This window comes from Poecilia reticulata, linkage group LG18, assembly GCF_000633615.1.
Source record: "Poecilia reticulata strain Guanapo linkage group LG18, Guppy_female_1.0+MT, whole genome shotgun sequence".
NCBI classification, from domain to species: Eukaryota; Metazoa; Chordata; class Actinopteri; order Cyprinodontiformes; family Poeciliidae; genus Poecilia; species Poecilia reticulata.
The window spans coordinates 112,503-133,462 of record NC_024348.1 but is presented as its reverse complement, the minus strand read 5'-3'; the positions used below and the strand labels follow the sequence as shown (position 1 = coordinate 133,462).

The following is a 20,960-nucleotide window of genomic DNA, read 5'->3' as shown; positions in this document are numbered from 1 at the left end:
CTGACTCCTTATCAAAACGTTCGTAACTTTATTATAGAACAACAACAACAACAAAAATCAAAACGTATTCATATTAATGACCCAACAAAAATAATAATCTCTGTAATTATTGTTTCAACAAGGTGTTGCGCAAATCTATGCGTTTCGGTTCCATTACCAAAATAACTAGCAGAGCAGGAGTTTAAAATTAACTAATCAACCACCGCTGTGTTCAGGGGAGCGCTTATTAATAATCGCAAAAATAATTAAAGCCACAAGCGGCGTTGGAGGCCCTCACAGCAAAGTGTGCTGAAGACCTAGTGGCGACCGCGGGGGTTCCAGCAAAGCCATGCTCTCGCCACTGCCGATGCTGTCACACAGTTCCCGTAGCTGTCCGCCAGGCAACACACACCGACATCTTCTGCAGTGCTCCCTGACGATGCACAAGCGCAGTCGAACTGAATTGCAACTTCAAGCTATTGGGCTCTTTAGAGGCTAACAAAGGTCAAGCCTAACAAGTTTACTGCAAGTAGGGTAAGTGTGACCGGTGGATTTCTGCGTTGTGTGGTGATCAAACAAACCACAAGACATTAAGTCTGGATTTGGAGGGTCTCCGTTTATTTAATCTGTCAATCGGGAGATATTAGCATTAGCACCTAGCATGTGCTCCAGTTCTCCAACCCAATTTATACAAAATAATAGTTAGCATGCATCAAATGATATAAAGGTGTAATAGCAACTCAAWTGAARAYATCCAAACACTTATCATTAATACAGAAGGAAAAATAAACATTTGAACAATATAAATGAAAGGATTACAATAGATTATAAAACTTGCCTCTCCCCAGTGGAACGAATAACAAAAGGGGAGAGGAAATTAATAACTTAATATTTATAATAGTCCTGGAGGACCCTGAACAAAAGAAGAAGAAAATAAGGCGGAGTTTGAGGACCAAACCCCTTATAGTACACAGGAACACAGCAACAGTCAAGTAGAAGCAGACAAATACATAAAAGAACACATTTTGTGGAAATATAAAACTATTAATATAGACCCAGTTACATAATGCATGTATGATTTAGAGTAGCGGTTCTCAACGTGGGCGGTACCGCCCCCCAGGGGGCGTTCAGAGGACGGCAGGGAGGGCTGGAGGACATTTTTACAAAAGGGGGGCGCTGTGATGCCTTTGGGGGGCGTTTGGTCGAAGGTAAACTTTACACCTTAAATCCACAACAATACCAGTTTAGACTTTGAGCAACTTGGTAAAACTGTATTGTGTAACATTAAATCATGCTTGGCTGCAACTGTATCGATGGCAGCTCTTCTTCTATTCAGTGTTTGTAGCTTCATGGTCCAGCTCCTCTCCGCATCAGTTCAGCGTTACACCGACTGATGACGCTGCTGTGATTCACTTTGTCTGGTATTTATGTAGGCTACATATGTTTTGGCAGTTCTGTGATCATGTCAAAGCAGCAATTTATATTAAAAAATGTTTTATTTCCGTTTGAAAGCTGCCCGCTTCCATGGAAGGACAACAGAAAATCGCTCTTATAAACATGTAATTACTAAAATCACGACTTTGTATCCCTCTGAAAATTGAACCCATTTAAATAAAGAAATCCCTCCATGGGTGATACCACGATAGAGAGCGTTCATTTTATAGCGTTAACACGGTGCTGCAAGTGGTCCGACATGAAACGGGGGTGATAGAACAACACAGCACTTTTAAATTTCAATAATCAGTATGCAGAAATTGTTTCGTTGTTTTAAAAGGTTCATGTCAGTCTGCCTTTTCCCCATCGATATGTTTCCCGACCGCCCTGCACCTTAGGGGGTAAAAAAAACAACAACAACAATAACAACAAAAAACCGCCGCGCACATTGCGCAAAACTCTGAAACAGGAGAAGCGGGACATAAAACGGAGCGACGAACTAAATGTGAATTATGGCATAAAAACAGAGAATCCGACGCTGAACAGTGAAAAAAAATCAACACATGATGTGAAACACATGACGATTAGGCGGCGCAGCAGGTGATGAGTGAAAATTACTGGTGGTCAATAAACGATCAAATAAATGTAGCAACAGGAAAGAAACTAAAGTGAACATAGCAATAAACCAAGAGAGGATCAAACTAATCAAAGGAAACTAAATGGAAATGAATGAAGAACAAAATGCAAGAATAAACTAAGAAACTAAAGTAAATACGGAGGAATAAACTGGTATGGCAAGACCTTTCGAGCAGTAATTAATACAGAGACGTATGGCAAGAATAAACACACTATTTCCAGATAAAAGGTAAAATAATATTTTAGGTGGATGCGAAAACATAAATCGGCGACCCCCCCCGCCCCCCACGAAGGAGCGTAGAAACATACTCGCCTCCCCCTCCCCAGCCCCCCTCCTCCAGACGCCTATACGTTTAGGGCAAAACTCGCTACATTTACCCCGTTATGTGCGTGAGGTGAAGGAGCGTAAGGCGCGCTGAAGTGTAGGGGGAAACATAATCGGTGCGCCGATTCAAAACATCTACGATAGTAATATTAATAATAAAATAATTGTCAGTGCAAAGTAACCTACAAATTCTTTGGTGGGGGGCGGTGAGGGACCTGGATTAGGGCTAGGGGGGCGCTGGCCCAAAAAAGGTTGAGAAACACTGATTTAGAGCAATTAATCTAACTGCTCCTTCCAAAAGGTGACTTCCTGTTGGAAGGGGGCGTGGCTAAAGTGATGTCACCAATTGACCATTTAAATGTGATGAGCTCTGGTCTGTGATGATTCAAATGAAGTTTGATGCAACTGGGAGCTCATATGGGAAAGTTATTCCATCTTGATGTTTCATGGGGGCGGGCTGCACAGTGGCACAGTTGGTAGAGCTGTTGCCTTGCAGCAAGAAGGTTCTGGGTTCAATTCCTTGCCTGGGGTGTTTCTGTATGGAGTTTGCATGTTCTCCCTGTGCATGCATGGGTTCTCTCCAGATACTCTGGCTTCCTCCCACAGTCCAAAAACATGACTATAGGTTAATTGGCCTCTCCAAATTGTCCCTAGGTGTGAATGTGTGCGTGTGTGTGCATGGTTGTGTGTCCTGTCTTTCTCTCTGTTGCCCTGCGACAGACTTGGCGACCTGTCCAGGGTGTACCCCGCCTCTCGCCCGGAATGTTAGCTGGAGATAGGCACCAGCACCCATCCCAACCCCACTAGGGACAAGTGTGTACAGAAAATGGATGGATGGATGTTACATGGAAAATGGCCAGATTTGAGTCTTGGCCACGCCCACATGCTTTGAAATTCCTTTGATATCTTTTGACCTTCAATGCCTCAAGACTGTGCTGACCGAGTGTGAAGCCTGGATCTCAAAAGCTCTAGGACGAGTTTGCTCAGATACGACGCCAATAAAATGAATGATCCCATGTCTCTAATTAGTCAAATGGCAGACTGCTCATTTATATTATAGACTGTTCATATATATATCAAATTATATGTGCTGGTATATACATATAGCTCCTGTCTGAGCAGTATAAAATTATACCTTCACACAGGAAAACGAGGGGCAGAGAGACAAACGTTTCATAGGTCGAACCCACACCTCTGCTGCTTGGCCCAGTAATGTATTTTATTTAAAAATGTGGGGTCCTTTAAAGGTACATCATCAGACTTTTCAACAGTATGAGTTATGCCAAGAAGCATTGTCACACAAGAGAAATAATCAACCAGTCTCAAAGTTCCTTACCTTTGAGCTAAATATGCATTTCATATAATGTTTCTTTGTTTACTATAGGTGTTTGACTGCCATTACCTGTCTGATGAAGTTAAGTATGTCCATAATGGCTGTCCCTTGTTAAAGGAAGATATCATCAAGCTTCGCCTGTATAGGTAACACATTCAGCATAAAGGAATTAACATAAAATGTGTCCATAATGTTTAGGGGAACATAAACTTCTCCAAACAGATTCAGAAATGTTTGTAAGGTTTTCATGGAAATGTGTTTTTTGAATATTCTGCTGTTTCTTTTATGCATTTTTGTTCCTGACCAGCTTCACAGAGACAAACACATACATGGAGTCGTTTACCCTCCTTGTGGACATCATAGCGCCTGAATGCAACATCATTAGCATGGGTCCCAAATTCCTTCAGGTCTCTGAATTGTATGGTATCTCCAATGCTATTGACGGCAATGTGGTCTCCTTCCACTATGAAAGAAAACCTAGTCTGGAATGCAACATTCACCTCAGACCCCAGGAAGCCCACCTTCCTGCCCATGGCAAACTCGTCACTGGAGTCCCAGAGAGAGCCACCAAGAGAGGCGACGAGCCAGAAAGTTTCATCTACCTACGTCAGCAACTAGGTGAACTTTGAAAGCCATTCCACAACTTTAAGAAAAGCCCTGACAAAGAAACAATTTGTCTCAGGAATGCATAGTGTTTAGAAATATGAGGTTAAATGTGTGGTTCCAAACTTTTGCTTTCTTAGATTACTGCTTCACAGCCACAAAACCAATGACCAACTCATAGTTTCTTATTGTTTACAAGACTGAATACTAAAATGTTAACAACTAAAAAAGCTAAAAATGAAATACCAAAAAGAAAAAAGAACTTCAACTAAATTAAAGATCTCTGTGCTTTGGCATACAGAAAGTAAACAAAGTTAGTAGCAGCAGTAGCTTTGTAAGTGACTTCATCTGGCATTGAAATACAGCTTCATAAATACAGAAGTTCTGAAACAATTACAGATTGTGCAGGGTGATAAACGTACTTAGTAGCAGTAGTAGCTCATTCAGTTGCTTTGTCTAGATGACAGTCAAAAGTGTATCATGTCCAGATAGAGAATATAAAGTTGTTGACAGAAGTAGCCCAGCCAATCCTCCCCTATAGGACGATTTCACAGCTAAACAGAGCACCAGGTCAGATGTAGCTTGTATGAAGGGAAAAAACAGAGAGAGAACTTAAAGTTGCTGCCAGCTAATTCATAAATGGAGAGGCAAAACACAGAGTGAGAAAAAGTGGTATTTTTGTCCTCTTCCAGCCCGGGCCTATACCAGTACAGGGATAGCTCAGGATAACCTAAGTCAGTCTAACTATAAGCTTTATGAAAAAGGAAAGTTTTAAGCCTAGTTTTAGAAAGTAGACAGTGTGTTTGACTCACCAACTTAAAATGGGAGCTAAAAACGGGTTTCACAGGAGAGGAGCCTGCTGGGATACAGCACGAGACACAGCTGGGATCAAGGGCAAGGCACAGGATTAATTAAACCAAAACACAACACAGGAACCTAAATCCTCATACATCATATGTTCTATAAAGTAGAACTGCAACGCTTTGGATTTTCCATAATATGTCCCCTTTAGTTTTATTATAGATCCTGTTCATTTTTGGCAATTAACATGAACATGCTTTGATTTAAACCATTTGATTGTAGTTTTTCTGAGGGTCATTGTTCATCAGGAGGTGACTTGCTGTAAAAGTAGAATGGGAGGCAGATCCTTTTGTTCCCTTGTGTATTTAATCCCACCATATTCACCACAACCTGGGTCCAGCTGTGTCCATCCTCGCCACCAAAATCAACCATTTCGTGACATGATTGACTTACATGATTTACATGTGAAAAGGAAGGATTTAAAAGCCTAATATGTCCACTTTAAATGTTGAGCCTCATCCAAGCTGACAGACTTTGAGCTATTTTGCAAACAAGATGTGAAAATCCTTTCAATCTCTATTGTGAACCTAGTGCAGACTTTCCCCGAAAGACTCAGTGTAGGTCTTACAAAAAGAGTTTTTAAGCTTTTCAGATATGTGTAAAAAAAAAAAAAAGTAGAAACATTTTCATTCTACTGCACAATTATGTACTTCTTTCTGTTAGTCACACACACAAAACTTTTTTCCTCTTTGAAAATTTAGAAATGTTTGTAAAAACAAGTACCAATATTTACAGGAAGCTTATCGCTCTTTAAATGAATTGATATATTTTATTACTCCCAGGGGGAAATTCACATTTCAGCATAACCTGTCCAAAAATCAAACACATCTGACATAACATGGGTAGACAAGTGCCCTGGGGATGCCGCCCTTTCGATAGATGAAACTAAAATTAGGTTAAATGAGGGGAAAAAAATCATATCTCACGCTAGTGAACACAGTGTGGGGTTGGATAAAACATCTGGACATAAATAAACATATGGACAACATAAGGAAGGGGGGTCAGCAAGGACAGTGAATTTAGAGTGGTTGTTTTATGGGTAACTTTTTTGTTATGTCTCTATATTCAGATAATAAAGCCAGAGCAACGTATGCATCTGAAGACTGCCTTAAGGGCCTAAAACTAGTCACAGTCAATACAGTTTCATGTGATGACTTCCTCCTGATGGGCATAAAGTACCAACACATAGATCCACCCTCTCCAGATGTCGATTATATTGCGATCAGGCTGGACCTCAAGGACACCAGGAGTGGCAGCATATATCAGGTAATCTGGGAGTCCAGCCTGACAGTGTTGGAAAGGATTTATAGCCACTCTAGTGTTTTTCATAAACATTTGAAATACATGAGAATCACTGACATTTATTTTCTTTGTTCGAAAGTTGTAAGAGATCTAAACATGATGTGTCTGTAGTCTGAGCAGGGCTGGATTCCAGTCACGATAGCTGGAGGAATGCCCAACCAGCCTCCCAAACCATCTTTCATGTCCATGTTTATCTTGGAGGTCGACCAGTTTATTCTCACTCCCCTCTCCATTGCAACACTGGATGCTGAAGACGAGGAAACTCCAAAACAACTTCTGGTTTTTAACATCACTAAACACCCTGAGGAAGGCTTTATCACCCATCTATCTGACCACACTCGTCCAGTCTCCTCCTTTACATGGCTTGATCTAAATGACATGCTTATAGCATATCAACCCCCAAATTCTTCACATACCCAACGAAGGAATTATGAGGTAGAACTGATTCTTATAATTATTTACATTACAACCTTCTGTTTTGTCATCAGAAACTTGCTTCTTTCCTTCCAGGTGGAAATTGAAGTTTATGATTTCTTCTTTGTGAAAAGCTCACCAGTAACTATCCACACATCTGTAAGGAATGCAGAAACAAATGCACCAAGAGTGTCTTGGAATATGGGTATGTTAGCATGTTCTGATTACTAGAATTCTTTTGAATCTTTTGGTTTGACATTTGGTAGCATTGTATCACTGTAAAAATGTTGCTGTTTCAAATCTGCCCTTTTTTGGGTGGGATTGGATGTTTTTCCTTGTTCAAAGACATATTTAAGTCAATTGATGACTCTAAAACTCTACATGGTAGTGAGTGTTTGCAAAAGGTGTCAATTGTTTTACTCTGGGGTGTTTTGGCGGCCTGTCCAGAAGGTATCTCATCTCGTGTGCAATAACAGGTGTAATAGACTCCAGGGTGTAACAGGATGCAAAAGAAAGCAGGCACAGGAAACAAAATGACTGATGGTATGATGTAAACTGTAGATAAGGACCTCCTGAATACTGCAAGGCAGTTTACTCGCCACTGAATGTCGATCAGGACATAAATAGAATATGGATTTTCCTTTCTCAATCTTTATTGAGTAGACAGAGCAGCAGTACAGCCATGTAGAAGATGGCGATATGAAGATGGGGATATGTGCACAACGGAAATAAGAAATAAGTCCATATCAATTTACAGAATAAATACTTATATAACACAAAGTGCAACAGTGACACCTTCTGGCTACAAGCTTCACATGCTTACTAACTACTACACTGATAATGGAAGTGCGTTAAATAACTTAAAGGTCATAATGAACAGGACTATTAAGAGCAAGAGTGGTTACTAATAACACCTGAAACATCAGCAAAACAACCAAAACACCTGACAGCAACCATAGAGCACGTGCTCATGGGTAGAGTTGCCACCTTTCAGAAATAAAAATAAGGGATGCCCACCATGGGGTGGAATGGCCGTTGTAGTGATAGATATTTTATGATTTTAAAAAGTAATCCACTGAGCAATTGTTCATGCATAGAGCACTCCAAATTGGTACATCAATCAAAGCATATCTTAAACAAGTTTAATTAAGCAAGTGTAAAATGTATTTGGTAAAGCACTGAGTAACAGATCATAACACCTGATTTCATAATCAAAATGTGTCCTCAGACAGGGTTCAAAGCATAAGTTATGTGAACATTCTGGTATTGTAAAGCGCATTACCAAAATATTTATACAAATAAGGAGTTAGGTTTAGAGGCTGGTTCTAGATCAAATTTACCACTAGGGCCAGGGTAGTCAGTGCTTTTTCATGGGAACACTTAAAAAAATGAAACAAAAAACAGAGCAATATTTCATCACTTGATATAGCAAGTGAGCCAAAGAGCCACTTGTATCTACAGAGATCCAGGTTGCAGATCCCTGGCAGATGGAAAGTGTGATCTTATCTCGATATAGCATCTAAAAGTGCAGCACTATAATTTTTAATTCAATGTTAAAGTAAAATTGCGGAGGTAAAAAAAATCCACCACTGACCATAATTTTTAGCAGAATTTCTTCTGTACCCCATTGGCCCCATCTAGAACCAGACATAGACAGCAGGTCTTACATTAATAAGACCTGCTGAATTAATAGACCACTGAATAAATGACCACTGAATTAATAGAAGATGTCAACATTTCTTAAAACAAACAGAAAGCTCTAACAAACCTTTTTACAGTAGGAGATATTTATGTATTTACTGCTAATCTCTCAGTATGATTTGTTCTCTAAATAATCATTTATAGTATTTTGGCTGATACGACTATACATTAAATAAGCAAATAATCAACTCATAACAGTCGACTAAAAGCACAATAAGAAACTTAATCAATAATAAAATGTTCTACCATATGAACCTCAGGAGATGATTGAGGTGCTGATTTCTGGTTCTTTAGGTTCTGACAGGTCTGCAGTTCCTCTCCTGATCCATTCTGTCTATCATACACACTGCAGTGCCTCACAATGCACACTGTGGCACTGTGACACTTTTTTTTAATGCCTGTATTTATCCTCACTAACATGTTCAGCCTTTCATTTGCATCTTCCCTCTCACGTCTGTATCTTTACGAGCAGCCCCGGCTCCAGACGAGTTTAACAGGGGGGGCATCAGCTTATTTTATTTTTTATTTTTTGGGGGGCAAAATAAATACATAGCAATAATAATACTACTCAAGTAGAAGAAAAAGGTACAGTGCAGTAAAACTACTCATATAAGTACCTTTTTTCCAAAAATGTTTCGCAATGTAACAAGTGCTAGGGTTAGGGTACACAGTACACACTTTTGAACATAAACAACATCAGTAGCCTACAGGCTAGTATTAAGAAAGGAAAAATTATTCTAAAACTTTAAAAACCTTTTGACTTATTATATTTAAATACTTATTATAAATAAAATGTAATTTTATCTTGTGATGCATCCTCTCGTGTGGCTTTTGGATTTGTTGTCGATGTCATAGCAGAAATGGCCAACTGCTTCAAATCCTGAACTTCAAAAATATCAAATAGAAATGTGTTAAATGATACACCATCAGATGTGCCAGAATTAAAGTATTTTATGAATATAATATCTAATACCAAAACATCCTTATCATTGTCCTACGCTTCAAGACAAAGTGCAACATTTAGATTTGAATAAAACTATTACTGTTATCCTGAGATTTTTCAAAGGAACTTCTATTTTATTGTAAATGTCAGAAGGCATTCACATGTTATTTGAATGTCGTAGCAGTTTTAACCAAAGTTTTCCTCAAAATTAACAATTTACACCCAACTGTAACAGCATAATTAAAGAATCAGCAGTGATGCAGAAATCCATCAACAATATTAAAGAAATAAACATGAAATGGATGTTGTTTGAACCTGTTCAATTTTAGATTATCAATTTTAATTTCGTAAGAAGCTTCTACGTCAGAAACACCATATTGTTTCAAACAGGAAGGTAATATAAAAGCTCTTTACCCAAGTAAACCCATAATTCACTGTTGTCGAGTGAAAAAGTCAAAATTATTGATCAACTAATTCACAATTAGTCATTATCGATAAATTGATCAATTTAATTCTGGTCTATTTTCCCTTCTCCCCTGTTGATATAATAAAACCATCATTTTGAAAACAATTTTGAATCAATGTTACCGTTTTATGATAATTTGCAGAAAAACCAAAATATTATGAGAAGTTCCACCATTTCTCCAATTATCCGTCTAATGTTCAAAATAGACTGAGATGTTTCAAATTTCAAAGTTCTATCAGTAAGATGTTGTCTTTATAAACACCCCTGTGTTTTTCTTATTTCAAAAAGAAAAATAATTTATAGGTGGAAAACCAAATTTGAAAAATTGTCCCCATAATACTGAATACTAATTGGACATTTCCACACATCCAATTAGTTACCCATGAGTGACATAAAACAACAGTTAATTCAGACAGTACATTAGTGTGTTAGTAATAAAACACCATAGTGGATGAAACAGTCTTTCAATCACTAAATTTTCAGGATTAAGCCAAAGCTCAAGTTTTGTTGCTCCTACTGCATTGTATTAATTATACCGTACAAGCAGATGATTCCACTTGAATTCAGATTGTGATACCAAAATCTGTAATCATTATCAACTGTCCGTAAAGTAGTAATGAAAGTTAATTTATGAAAGAAAAATGTACTGTATCTAAAAAGTCTAAAATAAGAAAAAATATCACAGCTACTCACTAAAATGATATTTAGGGATATTTACAAGCGCTATTTACACAGCGCTTGTAAAAACCCATGAAAGGCTCCTGACCTCCATTCACTCTCTATCACAAAATGCAGGATGTCCCCCAGAAACAGTGGACAAACATATTAAGTTATCAAATGTCCCACAGCAACTGAAAGATTCTCATGTTCACCTGTAATTCGTTCATCACACTCCAACATGTGAAATAAAGATATCTGTTAAACATAAAGTTAGAACTTCCCAATTTGTACTGATTCCATCTTCCAAACACATATTTCCCCAGATTCGAAACCAAAATCCATCCTGTTCAAAGTTTTAAACACAATTTTTATAACATCATACCTGAAAGAAACATAATTATCTGAAATCAAATTAACATACGTCCACAAAATGCATCATCGTGTGTGGAGAATCACCTAATAGAAAAATGTATGCATTAGTCAACATTTCCTGATTTATCTGTAGGAAAAGCAGGAAAGAAACACAATTAAAGTTATAGATGATTAGAAGAGGTACTTGCTCCCTGTTAACTTCCTGCGAAGTGAAAAAGAAAAAATATACATAGAGAAAGAAAACAAAATGTTATCACACACAGCGGCGCAGAACGGCACACAGAACATGAAACTTAYGCAGCGCACGGTAGCAAAGAAACAGCAGCTTCAAAAAGCATGACCAAGACGGTACACACAAAAGCAGCTGCGCACACAACGTAACACACAGGTGCCAACACACACAGAACGGCCGACATCACGCACAATGACACAAAAACAGCAAACTTATTCAGACGAAAGAAATCCCTACGGACACCGGCGTCAGAAAATAAAAAAATATGTGGGCCTCACTCCCTGTCCTTTCGTAACGCTACTCGTCACAGGTGGATTTCACACCAAATTTAGTTCCAGTCCTTTCCGAGCCGAGTGCAGAACTCGAGGGGGACTGACCCTACAATTTAACGTATGCTTCGAACCACAACCCCAAACACAACGAAGCAGTACAACCTGTGCCAGATCCGAATAACACTCAGCCAAGAGCATGTCCCTTAAGAGAGGATCAAACTCTCAGGCTGATACAAGCCTGTTCCTACAATAACCGTACCAATCCATGAGAGTTACAGTCCCAGTCTGATCCAGAGGCAGCGTCCCGACAACTGGGGGTTAGGCCAACAATCACTGTGGCACAAAATAAAAGTCCTATATGCTAAGATCCAATAAAAAGAAAAGTTACACAATCGTTTCTCTGCAATCAAACCAAAGATCCGGTGGAAGCCACAAACCAGCGCGTCAAAGAGAAATCAAACTTACATCAGGAGACGCACCTGTATCGTAGACCAACGTGGAGCTCAAAGTCGCTCACTGTGGTCCCAGCTTCAATCGCACAGCACTGTTCAGAACCGGACAAGTCCCCAATTATTAAGAGGGGAAAAGTTATTCTAAAACTTTAAAAACCTTTTGACTCGTTATATCCTCTCTATGCCCGGATTCAGAAAATGCTTTGCGCAAGGACTGAGATCACACAGAGATGACAGCGTCACAATAATCAGCATTTATTCAAGACAGATGCATACTATCACCAGAAAAGCACATCACAAAGCATCAGAAAACTCAGAGCACAAGCAACGCATGAATTTACCTGAGAAAAGGAAAAAAGACAAACAGACAGCAAAGACGTCTTTGGAGAATTGCAAGCGCAAATCTGATTTGTTACTCTGTGTGGAAAGTTTTATCTCCTTTTCTTTAATTGATTCAAATAAGGCGTATCTTTGCTCATCCAAGCAGGACCTGTCTCTGACCCTCTCTAAAGCTATTTGCTCCCATTGTCTAGGAGAGCTTCTCCAAACTCCTGCTGGTTTATGGCTTTCACAGATCAGTGTGAAAAGCTAGAACTTCCTACTGATTGTTTTCCAGACAGACAAAGGGCAGATCAGAGATCTTGGCAAACAACTACAGGTAAAATAAAGATCAATAGGCTAAAATAAGTTATAATTTTAAAACTATAATTAGGCTATTTCAATCAAGTCATGTTAAATTTTAAAACTAGCTTATTTTAAATATATTTTCTTAACACTAGTTAACAAGCTTAACATGCTGTACTGGTATTAGCTAGTCATCTTTTAGCTAACATTACCTGCATCCAAAAGCTTTACTCAACTCAGTTGAGTAGTTTGGGCAGGGGCGCTGCCAGGAATCTTGGACCCCCTGACAAAAAATTTAATTGGAGCCCCCCCTCATGCAGCTGCTGCAAGAATTTCTTGAGTCTATCTCACCCATCAAAAGCGTCACAATTTCAAAGGCTTGCAACTGCCTTGCTTTCTTTGGTCCAATACTGATAACTAGTACAATATTTACTGCTCATGAATTTTACATGCAAGAGTAAAATTCAGTATGCATACAGTATGCAAGTAGGTTGCTTAATTTTTTTCTATTAGTTTTAGATACTGAAATGTCTCGCCCCACGAGCAACAGTCACAGGCAACATGCAAAATATACATGAAGAAATCCAGACTTCTCAAAAAATGCTATGTAGTTGCATTCTATTCAAGCTGCAGTATGTAGCTTTAATAAAAAAACATTTTCTCCATATTTGTTAAAGCTGTCACAATGTTGTAGCAGTTTGTTATGAGACATATAATCTGTGAAAACAATCAATCTCCTCCATCTCCTTCCTGAACTACTATTGCTAGCTAAAGTAATGCACCGTTCTGACCAAAACAACCAATCAGAACCAGTAGGGGGGTCTTAGCGCTGTCAATCATCCTCCTTTACTCACTGCTAAATGTGCTAATGGTGGAGAAACAACTTATTGTTACAGGAAAATTGTACATCTGTCATCACTGGTAGCTATGCTTACTAGACTAAGCATTTGCAACAGGCTATGCTAGCTACAGAATAGCACAGAGCAAGGGAGAGGAAGGATGAGCAGCCACATGAGATTGTGACTGACAGCACTAAAACTCTCCTGTGCTGACTGGTTGTTTTTAGATAGAACTGGGAGGAAGCTGAGGAAATAGATTTTTCACAGATTATCTCTCATAACATACAGTCACAACATAATTACAGTTTTAACAAATATGTGAAAAAATTTTTTTTTAATAAAAGTTACATACTGCAGCTTTAATTTCACTTTGGACAGAATAGGTCAGGAGGAACGTGGGTTAGAGCCGCTGCTGACTGACTCATCTGTTGTTAAGTGTGGTAAAAGATAAAAGGAACAAGTTAAATATGTGAATATGTTGGTATTTTTTTCCCTTAATTCATTAAATGCTAGTGAAATGGAGGCAAACAGAAGTGTGTTGCTAAGCTAACTATGCTAAATGGTTGATAATCTCATATAGTCTACTCACCTCTCTAGGAGAAAAACTGGGTTATAAATTGACACTCTTGCCTTTTTCTCTCTCTCGCTCGCTCTATGGTTTTGAAAACCTGATTTTCTAACTTCTCTTAGCAGCATAGTAACTGCCACAGACGTTCTTGTTTCCTACTGTTTGCTGCTGAACAGCGTCACTCGAGCGAATCATTATATGGGGTGGGGGTTCAGGGCAAATATGGATGTGTGTTTTTTGGTCTGGGAGAAGGAACTTTACATTTTTACTGCTAAAAACAATGTTCAAAAATACAATATGATTAATTTTGTAATTGACAGGGCCCCATTCTTTTATTTCTATGAACAATAAATTAAATAAATTGTGGAGGGCCCCCTGTTGATCAGGGTCCCTAGAATTGTCATCACTTTCCCCCCTATACCACGCCCTTGAGTTTGGGGGAAAAACTGTGCAAAGTTCTTTGCGTTTTGCTGCCATAATTCTAACACACACCTGTGCAGCTCTGCACAGAAGCAGCAGGTCTCCTTTGCTGCCGCACAGGTGTAAACCCAGCGCGAGCATCGTAGCACTCAGATTGCGTTTAAAGGCAGCTCGGAAAAACAGGTAACAATGTGTTAACCACAAGTAAACAGTTTTAATGGCTGAAAAAAGTGACAGAAGGCGCTAATATTGCAAGTGCGGAAGCCCTTACCGTCCGTCCATCCATTTTCTTCCGCTTATCCGGGGTTGGGTCACAGGGGCAGCAGCTTCAGAAGGGAGGCCCAGACTTCCCTCTTTCCAGCCACTTCTTCCAGCTCCTCCGGGGGAATCCCAAGGCGTTCCCGGGCCAGGTGAGAGACGTAATCCCTCCAGCGTGTCCTGGGTCTTCCCCGAGACCTCCTCCCGGTGGGACGTGCCCGGAACACCTCACCAGGGAGGCGTCCAGGAGGCATCCTGACCAGATGCCCGAGCCACCTCAACTGGCTCCTTTTGACATGGAGGAGCAGCGGCTCTACTCTGAGTCCCTCCCGGATGACCGAGCTTCTCACCCTATCTCTAAGGGAGAGCCCAGCCACCCTGCGGAGGAAACCCATTTCGGCCGCTTGTATCCGTGATCTCGTTCTTTCGGTCATGACCCAAAGCTCATAACCATAGATGAGGGTGGGAACGTAGATCGACCGGTAAATCGAGAGCTTCGCTTTTTGGCTCAGCTCTCTCTTCACCACGACGGACCGGTACAGTGCCCGCTTCATGGCAGATGCTGCCCCAATCCGCCTGTCGATCTCCCGCTCCCTTCGTTCCTCATTCGTGAACAAGATCCCCAGATACTTAAACTCCTCCACTTGAGGCAGGACGACCCCCCTGACCCGGAGAAGACACTCTACCCTTTTCCAGCATAAGACCATGGCCCCTACTGTATCAAATCGATATAGGAATAAGAGAGTTGGCCATTCTGAGGTAAAAACAACAAACAGCTTCCAGTCCAAGGGGAGCACGGCTGACTCTGTGGGCAGGCAATGCACCCCAATGCCCGCCCATGCCGCTGGGCCTGTTTACGAGAGGATTTGCTTCTAAGGACAGTGGAGTATCTGGCTGAGGACATTTTAAAAAGACGCGGGTTGATAGCAGTTCACCGCGGCTGCGTAGTGTCCGTCTCGAGGCAACTACAACAGCATTGGGCTGTAGCTTTCTTTGTGGTCCTTTTTACATCCTGCCACGACTATTTAGCTGACCTTAATATTTCCTGTGTTTTATTTTGGTTACACATAATTAGTATTTATGTGTGCGATGGGCGTGTCTATCGGACATTTATAGAAATACGGAACAAATCCCGTATCACAACATTTAACAGCCAAATACCGGACGATTTCGTATTTTAAGGGATGAAAAAGCAAAACAATGTCTCAAAAAAGGACTTATCCTTCAAGGATGGAGAAAAGAAAAAAGAAGAATAGAGAAAAGCCAAGATGAAGGTTTGTTTTAATGTGTCTTGGTAATGTAATGTAATGTAAACGATTTTTAAAGCTGCTAATAGAAAATGAGCTTGACAATGACCTGGAACGGTCCAGTTTAACTGCCAGACATTTATGCTAGGGTTGAATTTAGGGTTGCCACCCGTCCCGTAAAATACGGAATCGTCCTATATTTGGCTGTTAAATGTTGCGTCCCGCGATACGGCACGCGATTTGTTCCGTATTTTTATAAATGTCCGATAGACACGCCTATCACATACACATATCAACATTAAGTGCAACAATAACGACCAAAATAAAACACTGGTGGCAGGAGCTAAAGGACCCGAGAACGCTACGGACCGACGCTGTTGTCACGGTTGCCTAGAAACGGACACTACGCAGCCGCGGTGCTATCAACCCGGGTCTTTTTAAAACGTCCTTGACCTGATACTCCACCGTCCTTAGAAGCAAAACCTCTTGTAAAGATACATACTTGAGTGGGAATAATTTTTGTGAGGATGAATAAAGGATGAATTTAAAAAAAATGTGTCCATCGTGGCGAAGTGTGATTACCAGACAGAATGGATCAAGAGAGGAACTGTAGACGCGTTAGAGCCTAAAGAACCAGAAATTAGCATCTCTTCATCTCTCAATCATCTCCTGAGGCTGATATGTTAGAACATTTTATTATTAATTAAGTTTTTTATTGTGCTTTTAGTCGGCTATATTGGTTTGATTATTTGCTTATTAATAATATTAGCCAAAGTAATACTAATGGTCTTTTAAAGAACAAATCATACAAATAGACATCAATATTTTCTACTTTAAAAGGTTTGTTCATGCTTTCTGTATGCTTTATTTTGAAATGCTGCTATATTTTATGAATTCAGTGGTCATTTAATGCGCCAGACACAGACTTGCAGCCCAGGAGTGGTTCTAGATGGGGGCCAACGGGGTACCTAAGAAATTATACTAAATAAATGTCTTATGTTAATAATCAGTGGTGGATTGTTTTAACCTTCACAATTTTACTTTAACAATGAATTAAATATTTTAGTGCTGCACTTTTAGCTGCTGTAAAGAGATAGGATCACACTTTCCATCTGCCAGGGATTTTCAACCTGGATCTCTGGAGACCAGGTTGACTTAATATATCAAATGATGAAATATTGCTGTTTTTTTTTTGTTTCAAAAAACACTGAAAAATACCAGAATGTTCACATAACTTTTATACTTTTGGCTCTCTGAGGACACATTTTGAATATTAAATCAGGTGTTATGATCAGTTACTTAGTACTTGAGTAGTTTACCAAATACTTTTTACACTTGCTAAATTAAACACATTTAAGGTATGCTACTCTGATTGGAGTACAATTGTGGGGTACTCTAACTGACCTATATGCATGAACGATTGCTCAGTGGATCACTTTTTAAAAACAAAAAACACTGTCATAAAATAATGTCTATCACTGCAGCGGACGTCCCACCACATGAGAGTAGGACGACGCACCATGGTGGGCGTTCCTTATTTGGATTTCTGAAAGGTGGCAACCCTAGTTGAATTGATTTTCATGTTGGCTCTGTATATTTGAGGTATTTTTGGCTTCAAAATGGCGTGTTTGATAACATTTGATAACAATAATTGAACCTTCTCAATGTTTGACATGGTCTAGCAAAATGTTTTTACGTCAGGCTACATAGCTGTTACATCGATGAGCTGATGTATGCTGTAGTTGGGGATATGTTGTTTGCTGCTGAGCATAATCATTTTGTGGCTAAAAGAAACATTATTTTTACATCAACTTCTAAGTTATGTGAAACTTCTGTTAAAATAATTTGAAGGCTCAGAATCAGTCCAGTACCAATCCACATTTTCAGGGGAGAAAGACTCACCTGGTATAAATTAAATTTTTAGCTATAGGAGTAATGCTTAAGAGAAATGTATTTAATCAAACAATGTCATGAATATGTGTATATGTATTCCATCTTAAGTTTGACTGCACCGATAGCAATTTTCTGGCTGATCCCTGGTTACCAATCTTTAAAAAGCCTGACCTGCTGATTTTGATTTTGGCTGATATGAATTGTTTTTGTCTGAAATGTTGCTAAATATAGCAAGAAAGTCACTGAGTTGGCAACAGTGGGGTGAATATTGTTAATTGCAAACGTGCAAATCTGACCTGGTGGGTCGGTCTGTCAGTCAAACCTCTCACTGTAGAGCACAAGAGGACAGAGACTGATTTTTAAACCTTTGCTGACAAAGATAAGATTAGGGGATAAAATGGGCTTATCGGCCAATCACAATCCTCCAAAATTAAGGAAATCAGCGCAATGAAATCCACTGGTCGATAAATCAGTTGGCCAATAAATGTATCCTATTATACATGTATATAATGTAACCAGCACTGCCTAAGATGCAATAAGTTCATAGCAGGTGTGTGAATGATCTAATGATCAAGCTGCTGATTGCAGCCAGACTATATTGTAAGTAGAACTAGAGGGCCTTAAAACAAAATTTCGCTTAGGGCCCCATGGAGGCTTGGGCCGGCCCTGAGGCTTGGGCCGGCCCACAACAGACTAATACACATCAGTGTCAACACCCAACACAAGCGGAAACTACCAATATAACTACTCTAATACAACAAACAAATAAAGAATTACTTACAATACATCAATGCACATCAACAATGGAAACTGTAGGCACCAGCTGCACGCCTCTACACTTGTGGGGATACGTTACTCTGCACTCTGCAGAAAGTACACTTTGCTGCAGCTAACAGAAAGGGGTGGGGACGGACCACTGTCAGTTTCATACCTTTTTTGGAAATGGGACCATTACACTCCGGAAGTGAAGGGGGCGCAATTTCCTATGTGGTCTCCCGTAAATAGTACAGGAAATAGCTGTGTTATTGAATACATGCTTTACTCTCAGCATGTATTTGAACTTCTTTTTTTTGTTTACTTCAGCGCAACTCACAGTTTCTTAAATTATGTAGCTTTCGGTGTACTTCTAAATCTGCTGCTTAGTCGCATCTTTTCGGGTCTACTATTGCCTTTAGTGACATGGGAACTCAACTAATACAATTACACTACTAAGTCAGAATACCACAAAGTCTTTATTATTTATTATTAATTCTGGCATTACTGGAACTGTAAAAGATAAATTCCCTCACAAAACACCATACCTTTTCATTTTCTTAATGAAGTAAAGCTAATTAAGTGACTTAAACAAGACCTGAAAGTGGTTCCAGTTTCACTCGATGGCCAACCTGTTGAAACTTTGGCGAATTTTAAATAGCTTGGGTCATTCCTGAACTGTCAGTTCAATTTGAGTGCAACATCTAGTTCAGTAGAGGTTGTTGAGTTAAAATGATAAAACTTAACATTTTAACTTGAGTTTTAACTCATCTCAAGTTTTAACTGTCGAGTGTTTTAACTTTTCATCTCCTCAGCTGGTTTGGTAACATGAGCTGCAGACTAAGATTAAGAATAATTTTAATGGCTGGCAAAATAGTGGTGAAACCAAAAACAACTCTGTCTCAATTGTTTGCTGAAAGAACATGGAAGGAAATATTCCTTACATAGGAATATTTCAGCAGAGAGCATCCATCCTCTTTTTTTTGTCAATTTGAGCCTTTGAAGGCGTTATTGTGTTCCTCTAGTACCTAAGAACATTGATTACAAGTCATTTATTGACAGTGCAATAATTATTCTTAACCAAAGTAAATGATATTTACCTGTAGCATGCTAAGTGTTTTACTTGATACACAAATAGTTGATATTGTGATTCTATGAATACGATTTAGTTGATCGTTTTAGAGTCGAAGGAAAATGTCCACCTTAGTAGACTAAATAGTTTAATCATATTTTTTCCTATATATAAGACTGCTAACAAAAAGTCTCTCAGAATAACATACATGGCACAGTAAAAACAAAAATGTGAATTTTTGCTTGCATCTGTTTAACAACCCTGGTCAACCTAATTCATTTGTTAGTTATTGACTTTTGCTCAATTAAATTTCTTATGTATACATTGCAAATGGTATTTTTATTATAGTTGATCATGTTGTTTTTCATGTCTTATTTATGTAGATATTATTTATAATGTATAAAGGTATTCTTTATGTCATCTAATTAGCTCTACATCCAGAAGAAAATGGAAAAATATGGTGTTTTAGAAGATAATTTATCTTTTACGGTGCAAGTAATGCCAAAATTAATAGTAAACTAGAAAATTCTTGAAGAAATTTAAATGGGGCCTGCAGAGGAGCACCCATTCTTTGGAAAGGCATTCTAGCTATAGACTGCACAGTTTGACTTGCCCAGGATTACATTAAGGCAGTATAACATAGTTCATCACCAAAGTGCAATTACTGAAGCTTTTGCCAGGTCCATCATCATAGTATTAAGGCTGACACTGCAACAATACAATGGCTGAACCTCATACACAATTATATCCAGTCCGAGACTGACGACTATAAGCGTCACACATGTGGTTCTTACTCACAGTCCAAAATAAAAAATTAAATAAAGACAGTGGATAATTGTTTATGTCTCTAAATTTTTCAACTTTGATACTAAGGATTTTAATTCACACTCAAAAATTCATAGAAATAATAATTGTTTTCTAATTCCCACAATTGTTTTGTAATTCCCACAATTCCCACTAATATTCTAATAATTGTGGGAAGAATATTTATTCTTCCCACAATGCGTTGTGAGACCTGTCTCTGCGCCTGTTTGTGAGACTACTCACCATAGACATAATATAAGAATAGACGCCTCATGAACTGCTCTCGCCTATTGTCGCTGACGAGCTTTAGGGCAGCCATCTTGGAGCGGTCCACCACTCCACTCAGCAGGCACATTGACGTATCAGTGCATTTAATCGATCATAACACGCTTTTTTGTCACTGGAAACCATATTCAAACATCTATCAAAGCTACATTTATAAACAATTGTATTTTTTAAGTATGTTTTCAATACATAGTTCAGCATATTTAAATATG

At 39.1% G+C, this 20,960-nt stretch overlaps 1 protein-coding gene across 7 annotated transcripts in view; it reads left to right on the top strand.

Moving 5' to 3' along the window:
• Positions 1 to 20,960, top strand: part of frem1a (Fras1 related extracellular matrix 1a) — a 173,288-nt gene that overhangs the window by 40,016 nt on the left and 112,312 nt on the right. For all 7 annotated transcript variants that reach the window (XM_017310424.1, XM_017310426.1, XM_017310425.1 and 4 more), the window contains 5 exons: positions 3,759 to 3,853; positions 4,015 to 4,325; positions 6,241 to 6,437; positions 6,585 to 6,908; positions 6,984 to 7,092. In XM_017310424.1, the coding sequence (XP_017165913.1) occupies positions 3,759 to 3,853; positions 4,015 to 4,325; positions 6,241 to 6,437; positions 6,585 to 6,908; positions 6,984 to 7,092 (1,036 nt within the window). The remainder of the gene's footprint in view (positions 1 to 3,758; positions 3,854 to 4,014; positions 4,326 to 6,240; positions 6,438 to 6,584; positions 6,909 to 6,983; positions 7,093 to 20,960) is intronic.